General features: G+C 40.2%; 2 protein-coding genes across 6 annotated transcripts in view; one reads left to right on the top strand and one right to left on the bottom strand.

Annotated features, from left to right (window-relative positions):
• Nbea (neurobeachin) overlaps positions 1-20513 on the top strand; it is a 511635-nt gene that overhangs the window by 350163 nt on the left and 140959 nt on the right. For all 5 annotated transcript variants that reach the window (XM_051176972.1, XM_051176974.1, XM_051176973.1 and 2 more), the window contains one exon: positions 10204-10340. In XM_051176972.1, coding sequence (XP_051032929.1) covers positions 10204-10340 — 137 coding nt within the window. The remainder of the gene's footprint in view (positions 1-10203; positions 10341-20513) is intronic.
• On the bottom strand, positions 12481-14411 carry Mab21l1 (mab-21 like 1). The gene has a single exon (XM_051176975.1). The coding sequence runs from the start codon at positions 13806-13808 to the stop codon at positions 12729-12731; it is 1080 nt and encodes a 359-aa protein (XP_051032932.1). The 5' UTR covers positions 13809-14411; the 3' UTR covers positions 12481-12728.

Raw genomic sequence — 20513 nt, 5'->3', positions numbered from 1 at the left:
AAATTTCTAAGAGTTTATCATCATACCACGAATCTGAAAAATATGACAGTAACCACCTAACTTATTGGTAGACCATGGCTCTCTGTACATGAGGCACCAAGGTTTCATACTATGCAAGTTCTAGAGATCATGAATAAAGATATTAATAAGAACTGCTTTCCATTGAACAGACTGTTCACACTAGCATCTTGTAGCAGAGGAATGGTGTGCATCGCAGAAGTGCCTAGGTCCTCTCTTTGAGAGACATTAGCCATGTTGGAAAGCTTAAGAGAAAGAGCACTTTCCCCTATTCACTTAGAGCAGTACTGTACAAAGGATGATCAATCTTACTGCAGCCTGATGGTGCTTTCAGCCATTTTTCTTCTTGTAACTTAGTGCTGCATACAGAAGCTGGAGCCTATAGAAAGTCCATAGCCATAATTACTCAGCTTGGAGAACAAGAATTTTGATGTCAGGCAGAGTACAAACACTCCAGGAGAATATACTTTGTTGGTTATGTTAGTCTTGTGACAAGACTCAGGACTAGTTAAGAGTCTTGCTGCCCCTCCAGAGAACCTGAGTTTGGTACCCAGCAGCCACATTAGGGGACCTAACACTCTTTTCTGACCTCCCTAAGCACCTACAAGAACATTGCATACAATAGAATAGATACACGTGTATGCATAATTTTTGTAAATTAATAAGATTAATTGATTTATAAATATAGAAAAAACATGTCTAGACCTTTTTAAACTGTAAAGAGAGGAGATTTGAATAAATTTGCTGTCTAAAATGTTATTGTTTAGAATTTTTCAGACAAAATATTCAGGCAATTTTATAGTGATTGAAGTATTATTCTTTTTTATTCAGAAGTTAAATTTTTCTTTCATTTTATATTATTAGCTTATCAACCAGCTAAAAACAGCCAAACTACTCCTCCAGTTCAGCTTATATCAGAAATTCAAAGAGAAACTGAAAACCAAACAGATAAATTCTGTCTCTAAATTTGGATTTGCCCTTTTCTGAATAGAAATAGAGGAGTGGATAGAGGGAGGTGAGAGAGGCCTTGGAGGAGAGGAGGGAGGGGAAACCGGAGTCAAAATATAAAGTAAAGAAAGAAAATAGAAATACTAAAATAAAAATAAGATTAGATTTTAAAAGGTCTCCGCTTACCAAACAATATTTTCTGAGGAGAGTGATGTAGATAAGTGTACATGTGGATGAGAGACAGAACTAACATTTACTAAGAGAAGACATTATTATAGACTGAAAAGTGACAGTCTGTGGCTTATGCATACCGAATTTTAGAAGTTACGTTGCAGCAGTGGGAACACTGACCCACCATTCAGCCTAGGAGATTTTGTTTCTAGGCACCTGTATTCATTTCCTTATAGCAATGTAGGGTTTTTTTGTTGTTGTTGTTTGTTTTGTTTTTGCACTTTTCAGTTGATTAACAAATCAAGTAAGTGGATTATTGCTATCTTTATTGTAAAGTAGATTTTAAAAAACAAACAAGAGAACGGGGCCAGCAGGATAGCTCAGTGGATTTAAAAAGACACTTGCCACTAATCCCCACAGCTTGAGTTCAGTCTCCAAAACCCACATCATGAAAGACAGGAACCAATTCTCAACAAGCTGTCCTCTGTCCTCCACATGTGTACCATGAGATACACATGCACAAAAAAACAATTCTGTAAGTGCTTTAAAAAGAGAATAGTTTACAATAGGAGATGTCCAGACTCCATTGTAGTACAGGCAAGAGCTGGGAAGACATGTGGTCCTTAGCCACCATTTTCAGATCCTGACTTCAGTTTCATTGTCGTTGTATGTGGTTCTCCAACCAAATCAAATATAACTACTGCACATTTCTTAGATGTAAGCCATGATGATATAAGGAATAATGATACATGATAGGACCCCTGCTCTTGAGGACCTGTCAGTTGGATTTACAAGATTTTCAAAAGGATATTAATGATCTAAACTTAGAAAACAGAGTTCAGGTTGGAGTTCACAATTTAGACCACCGAGGTCACTAAGGAAATGGATAATACAGAGAGCAGAAAGCCTCAGACCAGCTGCAGAGCTCCAAGGAACAGCAGGCTTCCGGCCAGTGAAGACAGCTGTCAGCAACACTGTAGAAGCCAACCCAGATGAGAGCAGCACAGTCCTGTGCCATGGGTATCAAGGCCCTGCTTCAGCAGTTTCAGCCTGATATTTCTTGAAACATAGGTATTTTTAAAGCCACAAGCACAAGCAGTCCCCTAGGAAAGTGTGTCTGAAAGATTATAGTAAAATCAAAAGTTTACAATTTTGTTTCCTAACTCTGAGAACTTATGCTTATTAACCATAGTACATTTCGCAAACACCTTGGCAACAAGCCAAGTGCGAGTATAGACAGAGAACTGGGGAGAAAACCTGATGTTTAACCTCGGGCAGTCCTGGAGAGGACACAGATAAGAAAGACAGCAGCTGAGGTGGCAGGGGAAGGTGACATCAAGCACACAAGCAGAGAGAGCAGCTGACTTGCTAAGAAAGGAAGATGCAGTTCCCAAGAAAATGGACAAAAGGAGATGAGGATAAGTTGGGTACAGAAACTGTCAGATAGAGGAAGACATCAAGACAAGTACAATGTTTAATTTTTCTCCAAAATATGAATATTATAACCGGGATGGATGCTTATAAAGCAGCAGCTCTCAATGTGTGGGTCATGGCTTTTGGGAGGCATCACATGCCAATATGCTACATATTAGATACTTACATCAAGATTCATAGCAGTAGAAAAATTACAGTTATGAAGTAGTAATGAAATAATTTTATGGTTGGGGTCACCACAACATGAGGAGCTGTATCAAAGGGTCACTGAGTTAGGAAGGTTGAGAAGCACTGTTGCAGAGGATGACCTTCCCTAAAAAGAGGCCTTTATACTTACTAGTGCTCTCAAAGGGGTATATGCATCCTTCCTATAAAAAGGATGCAAACTACTGCTGCACACGGTGATGTCTGATCCCTACTGCCATAATCTAAGCACATCTGATACCCAAAGCTTTGTGTGCTTTCTGTGTCATCTCCCACTGCTCCCTTTTCCTCATTTGCTCTCCAACCAAACAGATTTCAGGTTCATGTCATTTGCAACTCCCTCACATTAACTACCTGTCATACCCATACATCACATTCCATGTCAACTGCCACCACCCTAGTGAAAATTATTTCACTTCAAGGAATGTCCATAGGGTTCTTCTCTACCTCATCTTTGATAGGAAGCCGAACATGTAAGGATGTATAACCTAACTTTAGCATCATGTATAAACCATACCTCTGATGTGGAGTAGTTGAAGGATCTTTCTAAACTACCTTCATTCTCATTCTCTCCTCTGTAGAATGAGGACAATATCACTAGCTGACACACAAGGTTATTGAAAGGAATAAATAAGATGAATTCATGTGCTGTGCTTTATATAATGCTCATTTGAGCCCTTCTCTCTATGACATAATTATTCATGCACATTTCTATTTCATTTTACCCCATATTTTTACTCCATAGAGGTCCTTCTTTATGAAATTCATGGCTTATACATTACTGTATTCCCTTTAGATCCCAAATGAATACAACACACAATCATTACTTTTTGTTGATTGCATGAATGAATGGATGCTGAGTTTAATGCTTCTGCATCTAATTTCTGAAGAAGGAACAGATTATATGCCAGTTATAGTTATGCCATCTTGATGAAATATATATATATATATACATATATATATGGTATATATATATGGTATAACTAGAATAATCAAATACAATTCCCATTAGATTTTAAGTGTATTTTCAATTTTTATTTTCTCCATGATTCACACTCTTATGCTTTTAAAGCGTAGTTTGGAATAAAACATAAAAATTATTACCTTGTATTTTAAATGACTTTTACTTTTACATACAACTGTAACTGTGGCATGTATCACTTTCTGAATTCTATTCCATAAATGCAGAGTGCACTCTGTGAGAGAGCTTTGTGTTCAGTGAAGAAGAGATGCCCATCTTCAGGTTCCTTATATAAACTAGAGGAACAGATAAGCATGTCCAATGTCTTATGAGAGCTGCAAAGAAAATGCGCCAGGTTCCCTGGGAATAGGAAGGCTGGCTAGTATGAGTCCAACCTAGAGTTTCGGATCCTAAACCTCCTGCACATGTAGGTCTAAATCACATCCTCTGGTTTATTCACACATCTAGTATAGTAGGAATTTACTCTTCCCAGATACAAAATGACATTCCAATGCCATAAAATAGGCCTAATTCCAGAAGATGAAAGATGTCTCCCATATGTCGAACTAAATGTAATGTAACTGGAAACACAAAACTCATTCAGCTCACCTGGGAGGGCAGATTATCACTAAAGCCCCAAAATGATCACTGCTTTTCCATAAAGATTTTGTTCAGGACATCTCGGTTCCATTTTATCTGAACCATGTACTTTTTAAAGTTTTTCTTTCCAAAATCCATGATAATGCTACATATTTATTTATTATATTGTTAATAATATAATACATAATTATATGTATATATTCATATATATTACACATATATACATATATACATATACATATATATATTATGACAAAGAACTACTTGTTCTACAAATAAATTGGGGAATATAAAAATAAAAGGATAAGTCTACCAGATTGTCTCTTGGTGCTTAAGATTATTCGTGGCAGGTACATTAAATAAGATGTAGCTTCAGATAATATTAATTGTAAGAGGTTCTCTGACATGCTGAACAAACATTGTATTAAAGTGCAGTGTTAAGTTGCTTGTCATGAAAGAGGTCTCTCATTTTTCTCACATCTGTTTCAGAATGTGAAAAGTTGACTCTTTCCAGTGATAGATTTACTAGGACTCCAGAGATTAATATATGCTCTTGAGCATCCAATATTCTTGGGAAACTAGGAAAATGGAGGGATGATCTGTTACTGTTAACTTCAATGTTTAAAGCAGAGGGAACTCAGGAAGTCACCAAGAAGCATCAAAGGCCACTTTCTGGGTACAAGCTTGTATACCCCTGGTGAGACTGTTTGGGGGCACTGTGTACCGAGGATTCTGGGGAAAATATTGTTAAAATTGAAGTGCACAACCCTTGAGGAATATTCAGTGAGTTGTTGGAAGTCATCATTTTCCAAATCAAGCAGAAATGCCTTTTGAAGTTTTGAAAATGTTGTAGGCTTCTTGTGATCATTTCTTTTGGATATCTATCAATATTCTCTATAAAACATGCATTGAAAATAACTGGAACACAAGGAAGGAACTGTCCTGGATGATAAAAATCTAAGATTCATTATTTTCCTGAGACCGTTCCTCTTTCATAGACACATATTCAAACACTTAGTTTTGTATTTTAAATTATGTGTGTCTGTGTGTAGGTATGTGCACTTGAGTTCAAGTGCCTTGGAGGCCAGAAGACTGTTCGATCTCCTGATGCTGGTGTTATAGGTGGTCGTGAGGCACCTTATAGGAGTGCTGGGAAACAAATTCAGAACCTCTAGAAAAGCAGTGTGCACTCTAACCATGAGTCATCTTTCCAGCTTTCTTCTACTTCTTTTTGCTGTTGTTTTTCAAGACAGGGTTTCTCTTTGTAGTCCTGGCTGTCTGGAACTCACTCTATAGAGCAGACTGGACTTTTAACTCAAGAGATCTACCTGCCTTTGCCTCCCCAGTGCTGGTAGGCAATCACTACCTATCTAACCTATATTATACTTAGTGCTTAAAGATTTCCTAGGATTTCAAAACAAAGTTCCAACGTCTCCATATGCTTCTGAAATATGCTTTGAAATTAAAGCACTTTAATCTTTTTTATTAGATTTTCCCCACCTCTAGTTTTCCTAGAAACATAGTTAAAATTAAAGATTTCATAAAGTAGTGATTGTGGTCAGTGTTTTGGCCACATTCTGTTATCCACACTTTTATTTTCTCAGAAATTTTGTCACCTTATTACAGACTCAACTAAATATTTACTCCCTGTTCATATTTTAGTCTTAATTTTTTGAACCACCCTAAATACAACAGCTTTCAAATCAGCTAAGTGTAAGAACTATTAGCTCAGCAATGGTGCCCCATGCCTTTAATCCCAGTACTCAGGAGGCAGAGTCAGGCATATCTCTGATCAGGCCAGCCTGATCTACAAGAATGAGTTCCAGGATAGTCAGGGGTACACAGAGAAAACCCTGTCTCAAAAAAAGAAAGAAAGAGAGAGAGAGAGAGAGAGAGAGAGAGAGAGAGAGAGAGAGAGAGAGAAAGAGAGAGAGATCCACTGATTCCAACATACACTTCAATTGCACATGCCCTAAATAAGGTAATTGCCAGCCATATGTCTAATCTACTAAGTCTATAATGCCAGTTATTGAACTTCAATTTTATTTGACTCCATATTCCTTGTGCTGTTGGAAGTGATAAATGAAGTTTAGTATTGTCTGCAAATGTAGTTGCTATACTTGCCTTTTGATAACTAGGACTCTATTGACTCTCCTAAAACATGGTTAAATCCTGCATCAGAGCAAAGAAAAGCACTTCTGATTTGTGGGAACTGGCCTTGGTGTTTCCAGGAGCTGGTCTGGAGGTCACAGCTAAGCCAGGGTGCTCTTATAAACATAACAGAACACCATCATCTATGATGACACAGTAGACAACTTAATAATTTGATCTAAGCTCAGACAAAAGCAAGATCATGAAACACTAAACACCCCCTCTCCTGGCTGAAGTGGGTAAATGTTGCTTCCTTACAGCCTTAGCTTGCTATTGAAGCAGTTGCTAAAGTTGTCAATGCCCAGTAGCTTTTTTTTTCCAGCAGATTCTGCTGCACAACAGTCTTCCTTCTTGAGTCATGAAATTCTGCAAATCCCCTTACCAAGGTCCTGATCCTACAATTAGTCCTTTGCCACCCAGGCCCCCGGATTTGCCACTACTCCTCCCTTACAGTGAGCAGTCAGCCTTTGGTTCTGCTGCTGGTGCTCACCATTGTGACACCAAGAGCCCAGGTTGACCTGTACCTAAATGGAGATGGGAAAGACTTTTGTAAATAGAAAGATTCTATTAAGATGTTAATGTGTGTGGTTTTTATTTTTTATTGATTTCTAGACTTGGAGTTTTGATTTTTTTTTAGCAACACAATCCAAACCCACACATATTTAGCATTCTTTTAAAATACTGTCAATGGCATTCTTTTAAAATACTGTCAATGGCATTCTTTTAAAATATATTCAGTGACTATGTGTGGTGGTACACACCTTTAGTCCCATCATTCAGGAGACAGAAGCAGGTGGATCTACAAAACAAGTTCCAGGACATCCAGGACTGTTAACACAGAGAAGCCCTGTCTTGAAATAAAATATATTCCTTGAGCATATGTACTTCTAACAAATCCGTATACAGTGAGCTTTGCCATGGCCTTGGTAGAAGTATGGCCTTAAAGGGAAGCTCCTTCTTGGCTCCTTACTGATGCCTGGTAGCACTGGTTCTAGAATAATTGCAAGTAGTCCCTGTAGCCTTAGCCTTCCTTTAAAAGCAGTCAAGGGGCCCATAGCCAATGTAAGAAGTAAATAACATTTGCTCCTTTTTTTTTTCTTAATTATTTTATACATGGTAGAGTTTTAGATTATCATATGTGCCAATACATTAGGAAAAGGCGTTTTACATTCTGTAATATTACTGTTCTGTGTGTGCTGAGGACATTATTGTAATATATTCCTTCATTATTAGGGAGCTATTGGAATGAATGTATTTACAGTCAGTTCCCAGTTCACTATACCAAGCAAAGTTCTGGAGGTTAAACTCATAGTGCTGAGATGGGGGATGGGCTAGAAGTGAACCAACCACCATTGCCCACACTCCTGGCAGCAGGGATACTGCCCTTCAAAATACTCGTGAAAAAGACTCCAGGTTTCTGAATCACTTGGTACCTTATGGAAAACATGCTGGCTTGTGATTGTACTTTATGTAAACATTTTAATATAGAATCCCTAAAATCCAGGGGCTCCCCGAAGGGGATTAAAGCTAATCCCCTTTCTCTACCGCTGCAGTGGATTAACTGTAGGCTCTCTGGCTGCTTTGCTCCCCGGAGGCTACAACAAAAAGGCCCTGTGCTGCTCCTACAATCTACGGAATTGGGAGTTGTAATTGGAGATTTGGCGGGGGGGGGGTGGGGGAAAAACATCCTTCTAAGGTTGAATGTTTCGTGATGTGTCTTTCTTAAATCCTTTTTATAAACTCCCAGAAAATCGCAACTCAATAGAAAGAAATTGGAGTAGAATCAAAAGGAAGCGCAGCCACGTTTTAGAAATGTTTTACAAGCTAAAAACTCCAGAGCTGTGTATGTAAAATTCGTGCTGTATTTCAGTAAAAAACGAGTATAGCTTCGTTAACTCCTCTCATGATCTTTTCTGCTTTTTCAATTTTCCAAATTTATTATTTGGATGTTAAATTGCTTTTTAGGAGAAGGATGCGGCTCTCCATTTTTAATATTTTAATGACTGTTTTCCTCCAAATGTCAGACATCTAAAAACCCAAAGCGAGCTCGTCGGTGTTTAGAATGTGCTCTCCTAGGTTGTTTTGATGGTGGTGGTGGTGGTGGTGGTGGTGGTGGTGGTGGTGGTTTGTCTTTTGCCAAGCCCAAGTTGTTTAAGACACTTTGTTTCAGATGTGAATACAAGGAACGTTTCAGAGGGAGCCAGGAAACCCGCGCCGGTTGCAACGCTGCGGTGGCGCAAGGGTTAAGGGAGCGGCTCGAACCCGCGGGCTGGAGCGGGGGAGAAGAGGAGGGCCCCGGGGGCTAGAGGCGCCGGCTAGCGCGGACCCTCCAATAAACACAAAGGAGGGCCTGGGGAATAGAAACCCAAATCCACTTGTAATCGTACAAGAGATTCGGGCATAATTACTTGAGCAACCTAGATTAAGATTGATGATCCTTTAAAGTAGCGCTCCAGACCGGCCGCCTCGCCCCTTGGAAAAAAAAAAAAAAAAGCTTCCCACAAGCCGCTGAGGACCCAATTCCGCTGGCCGCACCAGGAGTCCGGGCCGTCTTGCTAGTCTGCAAGGCAGTGGGACCGCTGAAAGTGACCCCACTTAGTCTATGCGGGCCGAACTCTGAAAACCCTACCAAAGCCGGCCTAGGCCTTGGTCCTCTGCATCCCCTCCGAAATAGCGGGACTCTGCGAGTCCGCTGGCTCCAGAAGCCTTCCTGGCTCTGGCCGGGGCCTATCTGCGTGGCGCGCGCGCAAGACTCCCCCTGGTCGCCTGTCTCCTGCTGTGTACAGCAGCTAAGGGCGGGCATTAATGACTGGATTCTGTTGCTTGCTCCCAAGAACCTAAAAGACATCAACAAAGCCCATATTATTTCTGAATTACGTGTGGTATGTTTAGATCAATATCCTTGAGAGGGATTTCAAGTTCTTGCCCCTCGAATCAGTATTCTAATTGAGAAAATTCAAGTGAGCACTCCACTCGGGTATGCACACTTTGCAAAAAATCTATTAACTCCTAATTTCTCTGAGTTTAAAGCTGAGAAATTGCACTTTACATCGACTTTTCCAAAAATGGTTTTGTTTCATCGTTTTTCTCACATGTTCATCTTTGGTGTGCTCTGGTGATAAAACTATGACCAAGGTTTTATTTCCTTCATAAGAATCCTAGTTAGCTTTGTACTCACACCAGTGAATGTATCCCACCTTAGGACACGAACATTGAAACAACCCTTCCTAGCGATTGTGATTTGTATCTTTAGCCGCTTCTCCCCCCCCCCCACACACACACACACTTTTTTTTTTTTTTGTCACCCCTCCTTGGGGTAGAGCCGCTAGCTACCAAAAGGATTGGCTTGTGAGATGGTTGGTCTTTGGGGTCATTACCCACTGCCTAGTGTCTCTTGGAGAACTATCGATGTTCCTTGAAGAAGCAGGGCACCGAAGCATCCTTTCTGCTCTGCACTTGTTAAGTCGGATAAAGGCAGTACCTCACCAACCATGTGGATTTCTAAGCAGAGGATGCAAACTTGCATGTTATGAGTCTATTATTCAACACTCTGAACTCCTCAGTTTTTATAGAATTTCTCATTTTAAGGTACCATATAATTGCTAAACAGACTTTACCTAAAATGAAAAGACCTTGCATAACATAACTATGTCCTCTGGAAGGGAGTTTGATAGCATCAGAGAGGCCCAGCCTGAATCACTGCCCCTGTCTTGCAGGCCCTGTGGTTCTCAGCACCCCTGCCCAGCTCATCGCTCCTGTGGTGGTGGCCAAGGGAACTCTCTCCATCACCACAACAGAAATCTACTTCGAGGTAGATGAGGATGATGCTGCCTTCAAGAAGATCGACACAAAAGTGAGTTAGAGTGACTGAACAGCATTGGGGACTCTGATGGCAGGTTGTGGTTTTCAGTTTTGCTTGGTTTTAAATGACTGGAGAGGGACCCATTCTCATCTTTCTCACAGAAAATAAAACGAATGAAATAACACATGATTTCTTTCAGAATTGAAGATTGTATTAATGAGCTTAAATCCTAAGCATAAATAGCAGAGCATGATCATTTGAGCAGTCTTCCTATGTGCCTTTGTGTGCACTTATTTTGTGTTTAAGGCAGTTGTTCCGGGATCCATGGGGCACAGTGTCTCAGTTCCTGGGAAGACGAGGACAGGTCTTGTGAAATTTTGTGTTAATATCACATTTAATTTCCAAAAGTATATACTACAATATGAATTATTATTTATTGAAAGGTTATAAGGAAACTGGGGCAGGAGTCATTTACATATAATTTCATTTTCATTATTAAATCCATTTTTCATCTCCTGAATTAAATGGATTTTACATATGGATTTAAAAGGAAGGGAAAGAGATTCTTTGTAAGCTTTGATTTAAATGTATATACACAGCATACACTAGTACTCACATGCCATCCCAGAAGCTGCACATTTGGAGCGTTGGAATGTCATACATGTTTGCTAAATCTTATCTTGTGGATTTAGCCTCCATGACCATCAGAGAAACCCTACAGCCCAGCACCTTTCCAAGATGCATTTCTCTAGTTTCATATTTATGTCACTGTAAGGTTTGTAAATTTCTTCTGAGGGTAAGAGGTTGAGATAATAGGGTATTCTACTGTAGCTTTGAAAATATCTTCCTTTAAGTCATTTCAAATCTGTTCTAAAATAGGTAGATTTGAGCCTTATTATTTATATTAAAGATATACAATAAATAGCATATTATAGAACATTATTTGTAAATGAGCAAAGGAAACTCTAAAGTTTATGGCCAACTGAATTAGCTAATGCAGAACCTTAGTCTCAGGCCTCTCAGCACTTGTTGATCAGTGAGATAGCAGCAAAGGACCCTCTCACTTCCAGCTTCTAAAGCCATGGGGTGTGTAATGAGTGAGTGTGCTGTGTTTAAACAAGTAACAACTTGTCTTTATAGTTTGCCATTAGCTTCCTCTGTGTAGTAAGAATGAATTGTGGTTTTCTGATTTACTCTAATAACAGGTTGATAACGTATATTGGTTAGATTTCATATATAAAATTCAAAATTTTATTGTGATTTTAAGTCAAAAATTCTCAGAATTTGATGCTTTTAAGCTTAGTAATCTCTATTGCCATGATAGATTTTTCCCCCTATATTGTCAAGAAGCTACAGAAATACTAACCAGAAGTAAGTCTCAAAAGTAGATTATAAATGTGTCAGTTGTAGAAAAGAACCATGTAGTAATTTAGGAACTGAGGGAATGGATATTTTCTATAGCTACTTAAAAAAGAACCCATGTAATGTGTATTTTTAAGTGATTTTATTACCCTGTCTGTCAAAATATTTAAAATATTCCAGTTGATTTTCAAAAGGAAGCATTGCCTCTTAACAAAAAAAAAATTAAAATGAGACACAACAGTTGGGTATTTTACTTCATTTATTATCTTCTAATTAAATAAAAATCAGCAACAGAAATTAAAATCTAAATCACAAAAGTAATTATCCAGTGTATTTCAAGTGCATTTTTCAAATATATATAATTCAGATATTCAAGCGTTAATATATAAGCTGAATTCAAATTTCTTTGAATATATTTAAATAACATTTCAAGTATACTTACGGAATGTTAGAACAAGCAATATATTTGAAAGAAAATGTAAACTTTTTTTTTTAAGTTCAGACACTTCACAGACAGGTAAAGTACCAGGAGGAAATCTACCTTTAAATGCATCTCTGTTTGTGGAAAGTGTCTGGAAGTTTCCAAATGACAATTTCAGTTCTGTTTACCAAATCACAAAACACCAACATCCACACTTTCAAAGACAACATGAGATCACAATTTTTGTTACAAATCAAAATATACATTACACGCTCCTTCCGATCCTCCCGATGGCCCATCCAGGTCCCGTTTACTGGAAGGCAGATGTGCATAAGTCTCAGGATTGTTGTCATCCTTGTTGCCGGCTGGCTGTTCTTGCATTGTTGCAAGCTCTTCTCGGGTTTTGTGTACTTTCCAGGGGAGATGGGAGATGCCTGTGTGGTATAGGTTTTCCCGTTTCCCTACTCCATTCCCTCCTCTTTTAGGGATGTGTGAGATGATGTGTAAATGTTGTGCTGTTACTCCTTTTAAAGGAAGAGATTTTTTTTTTAATTTTTGCACTGTCTCAGGAAATACTAAATAGGAATCAACCAGGAAGTTTTCGTTTCGTCGGGACATTGAGAAGAGTGATCTTGTCGGCTGGATTAGGTCATCCTCTAGAGTTTTTCCAAACTTTTTGGGTTGGTCAGGATCTCTCTTGCAAGTCGCCACGTTTGTTTAGCAGCGTTTTCCAGAGCTGAGTGCGGTTTGCCTTGAAACAGATCTAAGTTTGGTAAGAAGTAGTGGGGACACCGCCGGCACTGCAGGCATGAGATGAGCTGCAGCAGAATTCCATTCAGCCGGTCGCCCAGGCAAGATTCGTCCCAGTCCGACTCCCGGGGATGCTTCTCACACTCATAGGACACCAGAGTTTTCATGTGGTAGTTGTTGAGGGGCTGTCCTGGCAACTCCAGGTGGCGGTCGCGTAGGGTTTTCAGGATAGAGAGACATTTCTTCCTGCAGCCCCCCATTTGCAGTCTGTTCTCAGCCTCTGCAAACTGCAACACCCAAGCATCGCTCTCCGCGGAGCTCTGCTTGCCGGCCAGGGAGTGGCACTCCTTGGACAACAAATTGAACCCTTCGGCCTTGACCTCTGCCACCCGGTTGGGTCCCGGCCATGGGATGTGGGGAAGCGGCCAGTGGGCAGCACTCCGCGGCCAGATTCCCGTGCATTTAAAGGCCGGGGTGATCTGCACCACGTACCTATCGCGGATTCTCAGTTTCACTTCGCTTGTGTCAGCCACCATCTTTACTACATCTCTGTAGCTACACTTATCCACTGCCTGAGCCACCAGCGTCTGAAACCTGGAGCGGATTTTGCGTGCTGAGAGGTAGCCAGAGGCGGTGATGAATTCTACCCAGAGGGACATGCTCCTCTTGCGACCGTCGCTCAGCTTCAGCACCGCGCAGCCAGGCAGCGAGCCGTCGTCCACGAAGTTAAACACCCCCATCTGGTTCAGATAGAGTACCACCTCGAACTCGGTGGGAGAGATGACCTCCAGGCCCTCATAGCGGTTGTCCATCTCGTTGAGGGAGCTGATGAAGCGCGGTTCCTGCACCTCCACCTCCTTCAGGACGTCGGATACCACTTTGCAGACTTCCCGGATGGTTTTGGCGATGGCAGCTTTCCTGGCTTGGCATTTCTCGTTGTAGTACTTATTCAGGTGGTAGACCAGCTTTGCCTGGGCCGCGATCATGTTGGGGCAGAGATCCGGATTGTACACCGGAGTCTCACAATAAGCTGTGGGATCCAATGCGGCTGCTAGTGCTGGAGCCAACTTCGGAGGTGAAAGGGGGCCACGCGTAAAAGGCACCGAGCCTCTCTCGGAAAGGATGCAGAAGAGGCCGCCCTGCCCGGCGGGCCTTTTATCCGCGAGCCTAGTCGGTCTTAAAGTGAAAGGCTGCACTCTCCTACTTTCTCCTCCGCTAAAGAATCCGTGTCTGGGAGAGACGCGTGGAGAGATCACCTTCTCAGTAATAAAAACAAAAGTTGCGCTGAATCCCAGCAAAGCTCTTCCAGTAGTCAAAATAATCACCCTTTGCGTATTTATTTAAGTTTTCCCGTAATCATGTTGTGTGCAGGACTGTTAATCAGAAGGAGGAAAAGTGTGCCGAGTGTGTGTCGGGGTGAGTGTGTGTCTGTCAGAAGAAGCTGCTGTTGGTTTGTGTAAAAGCCCAGATGCACTCGTGTGGAAATTATAAAGGCAGGGCCAGGCAGGCGGGCGGCCAATCGCCACTGGGCTCGTCACGACAGCCTCCCCCAGCTTCAGCCTGGCTAATTAATCCCCCCTCGTGGATAGAGGCACAGAAACCAAAGGTAGGAAGCTGCTGCTGGCAGAAAACCACCCAGGCTACCTAGACAGGTTGGAAAATAGGAGAAAAATCTGGCTTTGGTATAACTTGAAGCATATTGACACTTGGAAAAGATTTGGCCATGAGAATTCTCTCTCTGTGCTGTGAAACCTGCTTGTCTGTTCACCTCTTATGTGCTATCCAGGTGTACTAATGGTCACCCACCAATTAGTGAAGTCAAAGGGACTTTCTAGAACAAAGTCACTAACTTGCATTTAGAGGAAGGTAATTAATGTCCGTTAATCCTTGGGATCTTTTTAATACAAGTTAGAAGTTTGCTGCTAACAGACTGCTGGCTTCAGATGGAGGAGTACTCCAGTTTTTCTCCATATTGGGTGTTCCCAATCAGAACATTTTCTGAAACCTTTTCGGAACTATGCTCTCTTTTTACCTAGGTTCCCCCCCCCCCACTTTCATTCGCTGAGAGGAATCTGAAAATTTCTGCTGAGTGGGGTAGATAATATCTACCCAGTTAAAAGAGGGGTGATTAAAACATGTTCACCTGTCTGCTGTTCCCCTTGTCTGTAGCTAGACTGGGCCAGTGCTTTAAAAAAAAAAAAAAAAAAAAAAAGTGGTGAAGTCTGCCTGCTCTTTCGGGGAATACCTTCTACAAGATCTCTGGGATTTAGATGAGCTAGATGATTCACAGAGGTGGGCTTAACACTGAGATCTTGAGGGTGTGCCCATTCAATCTTGTTTGTTCATGCAGGCTTGAAGACAGATCTCCCATCTCAGGTATTCTTAGTGGTGACCAACAGTAGGTTGGTCCCAATCTTTTGGGACTTTATAATTTGATTATGGGAAGATGGCAAAGCTTCAAAAATTAATTTGTAACCATTCAAGTTTGAGTTTGTTGGTTTATTTGTTTTAATTTAAATTTTATTCTGGAAATTTTCAAAGAAATGAACCTTTCTACATTTTGGAACCCTAAGGAGGTTTTTGGGTGTTTTTGTTATTTTGGTTTTTTTTTTTTTAGGGAGCTTCTCCTCCCGAATACCATCTCTGAACGAAGAGTCCTCAGTGTACACTAAAGAAAGCGTAGTTAGGGCTTAGTTTTCAGTTGCCTGCCTTTAGTGCAGAGGTATGTTTGTTTTGCATTAACAAAATTTCTATTGTAAGACTAGAGTAGCACCTGTGTAAGCACTGTTTATGGACTTCTGTTGAGGATGCACAACTTTTTAGCATCACCTCTAATTTAGGTTCTTATTACCCCATAGTGATAGATCCCTTTTTAAATTAATATAGTATGCAAAATTTGGGGCTTACGATGGCCGTCTATTCCATTCCCGAAGACCTGTTCCCTTGGGAATGTGGACTAGGAACTCTCAAAGCCCCTCCTCAGTTTGCAGGCTTCGCGGGTGAACGCACTGCTACCTTTTGGCAGTTGAAGAGGCGCTGTGTGAGGCAACCCACAGCGCCAGACCAAACGAGAAAGAACTATGCAGCCAGGAGAGGCTGCTGGGGATGCGTGGGTCATCAGGGTGGGGTGCGGCAGGCAACCTCTCCCCGCGGGCCCTTGTGTCTTCTCCAGCTCTCTTTCTTGGCCCATCTGTTCTCGGGCTGATTGTAAAGCTTTCTGGATATCTGGCTGTCCTCGCTCTCCTCCACTACTGCAAACCACGCTAGGTGCCCTTGCACCACTCTGCTCTCGCCGCCTCCCCGACCTCAAGTGTCCCCGGCCTAGTGTGACTACGGCCTCAGTGCAACCCAGGGATACTTGGCCCTGGCCTTTCCGGGATACCATGCGCCCGGTTCCTCAACCTGACCTACGGAGCTCGAAGTAGCTTCAACGCCAAGGCCCTGGTAGTTTCCTGTGTCCAACAGAGGGACTCGGGAAACCGTGGCCGCCGACTGCAGCCTGGCGCAGGTGGCGCATCTTTCTGGGCTCGCTGTGCGGCTTAATTGGGTTAAAGCGAAGCTAAACACCGAAGCACTTTGTGAAAACTAATTGATGCAACCGAGGCCCTTCCCTAATGATTTTTCACTAGGAGCAAGAGAACCACGAAAGACATTAGTCCTAGAGTGTTGCGCGGTAGTGAGGCTACGGATTTCTGGAAGGCCAGGCCAGCCGGCGTTCTGAAGCACCCACCACGCCCCGGTACAGACAGTGATTTACATAAAACTGGACTCCAGGCGGCTATTGTCACTGTGGGTTGACCGGGAGGCTTAGAATAACACTGGATTGCCTTTCTAGCTAGGGCTACCCAGATCGGCTGCTACCATGAACCCGGGAAATGAACTGCGCCTGTAGCTGAAACCATTCTGCAATCTCAACAACCCTCCTTGTTGAAGGAAAACTAAACTGCAGTAATGGCTGCTTCCTTTCCTCCATGCTTTCTTTAATTGAATTGTCCGTGGAGAGGAATTAAAATTAACGATGTATCTTTGTGTAATTCACCTGACTTTCTTTAGTCGAGGTTTTGGCATTAGATATGTTTTGTAAATTATTCAACTACTTGATATTAATTTTAATTTAAAAATCATTCGACCTATTGAATTGTTGGATGATGATGTTAATACACAAGTGGTATAAATATGTTTTATTATATGAAAAGTCTGTATAAGAACTGGATTGATGCCAGTCGATTTTTTTACATACAGTCTTATCTATAAGAAGAAAAGCTTGTATGTGCCTTGTGTTTTCACACATAAATTAAGAATTGTTTTCAGTGGTATGCATGTAGGCATCCTTGACATGAGCTAATAATAGAATGATAATTGAAGAAAAGTGACCTAATTGGAGGGAAAAGAAATACCCTAGAATCTCATGATGTAACCACTGAGATGCTTGCATGGAATGGTGTTTAGGGTCTAACTAAGGCAGCTTGGATTTAAAATATTCCAGTTAGGGAAAATAAATCCAGCAAAGACACAGCCTGCTATCATAACATCTAGCCATATTTGTGAACATAAAACAAATGTTGTGAACTTAAACACAATAGAACATCTCAAATAATAATGACAAGACAACTATTTCTGAAGTGTAGCTTCCTGAGTGACTGTCCCCGTGGGGGTGCACTTTCATGGCCTGTGCAAAGCCATGCAAGCAGTCTCCTACAAGAAGGTAAAGAAAAACTGCATTGTGTTCAGAAGTGTAGGAACCTGAGGTTTCTGGTTTGCTTTGTTTTGTTTTTTAATGACTATTTAAACTTGATTTGCAAGTTCACTGCCTTCACCAGTGGCAACCTTCTGGAAGCTCATAAGGGATCTGAGCAGTCACGCTGCTCACATGCACACTATCCTCCGTGTTTTCTTTATCTGCTAGCAGCTAGTTTAGTCACAACTGTTCAAGAACTTAAAGTTGTATTTTTTAATATGTGCTTATTACTCTGGAGACTTCAAAAGAATATGAAGTTGATTTTATCAAATTATTTATCTCTACTGCTGGAGTGGCTTTGAAGGCTCATTGTATGCATCTGATTTCTTCCCTTCTCTCTTTTCTAAAAATGTACCCAGGCTACTTTAACTGTTTCTGTCTGCCAGACACAATATATTCTCCCCCTTTACACTAGAGAAATTAAAGACAGATATTTGTGCATGGTTTTCTTTACCCGTCGTATTAAATAAAGTAAAACAGAGGAAGTTTTTCTGGTAATTTGATGGCATCTATCTAATCTTTCTTCCTATTGTGACTTATGCTATAAAAGCACTTAAACAAAATAGCTTGAAATTTCAGGGATTTCTTAAAGTCATTATTTCCTGTTTGAAAATCAGATTCATTACAAAGTCAGGCAGGAGATTAAGGTCACTGTTTACATGTCATAGACCTGTTCTGTTTCTTCAGTCTGAGCACTCTAAGAATGGAGGTTAATTTTTAAAAATTTCTTGAATGATGGAGTCATGGCCTTAGTGTTCTTTGTTACCCTAGTGCAAGTCACATGGTCACATTTGTAGTGGGAAATACTTTTTTCCTGCACTATTGCTGAGTGTTACCATTATAAGTGTTGAAAAGAAAAGTAACTTAGAGACCAAAGATGCGAGTTGTAAGTAGAGTTCTAAGGATCACTACTCCTGCTTGATTGATAGCCAGACTTTTCTTTTTATAGATAAGGGAGTTAAAAGCCCAGCTTTTGTATGTAACCCTCTCAGTTTTCTCTCTTCATTTGAATATGTACATAGAGGTGCAGGATATTTCATCGTTGTTTCTGTAAATTGGGGCAGGGATGGGGAAGAAAAGTTTAGGAAAAACTCATCAATGAAAAGAATTTGTTACTGTCCATGATGAATTGTGTCTCTGATTTCTTCCAAGAGTCTTTGGACAATGGGATTTGCATTCACTTGAGTATCATGGAATGATGATATCTCTATCCTTCCTCAGAACCCTTGGTAACATCCCCAATATCAGTATGACAAAAGTGAAATTGTTTTTGTTAAATTTCAGCTTGTATTCTTTACTCAAACATTACAGAAATAAGCAGATAGGATAATTGGGCTCATCGCTTCATTTTTTCTTTCTGTATGAACAAATAAAAGACAAGGGCCCCCCAAAAAATAACAAACATGAATTTACAGAATTTTATGTATGTGATTGCAGCCCCAGTGCTGTGAGTAGGCTGCATTTTTTATTGCTCTTAAAGAAAACAGTGGAACCAGGTGTGATTAGCTTGTTAATCTAGGGCTGCACTGCTGTTATTATCACTTCATACTGTGCATGATTAAGCCACTGAAAATATTCAGCATGACCTTGAGACTACAACATGGTTTCTAACTAACCAGTAAGTGCTTATCTAAAATAATCTCTCCCTTTTGTTATTTAGTGTTTGGTTTTTTTTCGGGTTTTTTTGTTTGTTTTGTTTTGTTTTTTATGAACAAAGCATGCCTATAAATTGGGCTTTATTGTAATTTTCAGTAATTATTAACTGAAGAGCTAATTTAAAATAATTATATCACAGAAAATGATCACCTCTTACCTCGTTTTGGTGTCAAATATTTTGCAGAAACGGGGACATTAGCATGCAAGTGGGAATTGTCTTCTATGTATAGTTATAGATGGTAAATGTTTGCAAACAGATACCCTATATGATATTTTGTTTTCCCTTCTGACTATACTACTCACTATACTAAATTCGTAAATTTTAATTTACCAGTGTTTATATTTCCTAAAAGCACATTTTTTTATATAGTGTCATGTTAAAAATATCAAGTGGAAAGTAGAATTGATATAGTATTTTTAAATCTATATAACCTTTTTATTTTAGCTGAATAAAAATTAAAATCAAAATTAAGTGCATAATTTAAAAGACAGAGTGTTTTAAAAATAAAAATTGAGGATCCTGTTAAGTAACATCACTAGCTTTACTCTTATGTGAAATCTGCTTCATAAATTTGGGTATAGGGCTGGAGAGATGATGCAGCTATTAAGTGCAATGGCTGTTCTTCTAAAAGACCTGGGTTCAATTCCCAGCACCCACGTGGTGACTTAAAACCATCTGTAACTACTGCTTCAGAGGACTGGCACCTTGTACTGGCCTCCTTAGGCACCAGGCAATATTTGAGGCATATTTGTTATTTAATACTTTTATGGCAAAAGAAAGAAATCTCATAAATGTCAGTATTTGTATTTTATTTTGAAGTTGCTTTAATCTTTCTCTTACATGATATAAGATGATATAGGGAGTAATTATAGCTAATACTAAATAATATGTACACATTCTTGCATCATATACTTCAGATCCAAGTTTCATATCCTTGCATATTGTCACTTAAACAAAGAATTAGTGAAGTGCCCAAGTAGGGACTGATGCTGCTGCTCTCCTAGATGCTCAAGTAGAAATTGTAAGAACACAGATAGTCTTTAATTCCCTCAAGATATACAAATTATTTTAATGCTTTTTGTTTTATATTTTTCTCTACAACTAAATAGAAATTTTAATGTTGTGTGAGCTTACAGGCCTATTAAGAAAGAAGTTATTGCTTCCTTCATAATCTTAAACCATTTTATGAAATATTCATTTTAGTGTTTATAAAATAGCTTGTACATGCACACATCCATGTATGAGCACACAACACAAACACACAAAACCATAGTGTTTCAGATAGTAAAGGGTTGA

Source organism: Phodopus roborovskii, unplaced genomic scaffold (assembly GCF_943737965.1).
Source record: "Phodopus roborovskii unplaced genomic scaffold, PHOROB, whole genome shotgun sequence".
Taxonomy (NCBI): domain Eukaryota; kingdom Metazoa; phylum Chordata; class Mammalia; order Rodentia; family Cricetidae; genus Phodopus; species Phodopus roborovskii.
Note: the sequence above shows the minus strand (reverse complement) of the source record. Positions and strands in the feature narration are given on the sequence as shown.

What these genes read in the sequence shown, in the direction of transcription:
- Mab21l1 (XM_051176975.1), bottom strand. Translation starts at nt 13,808, where the DNA reads ATGATCGCGGCCCAGGCAAAGCTGGTCTACCACCTGAATAAGTACTAC.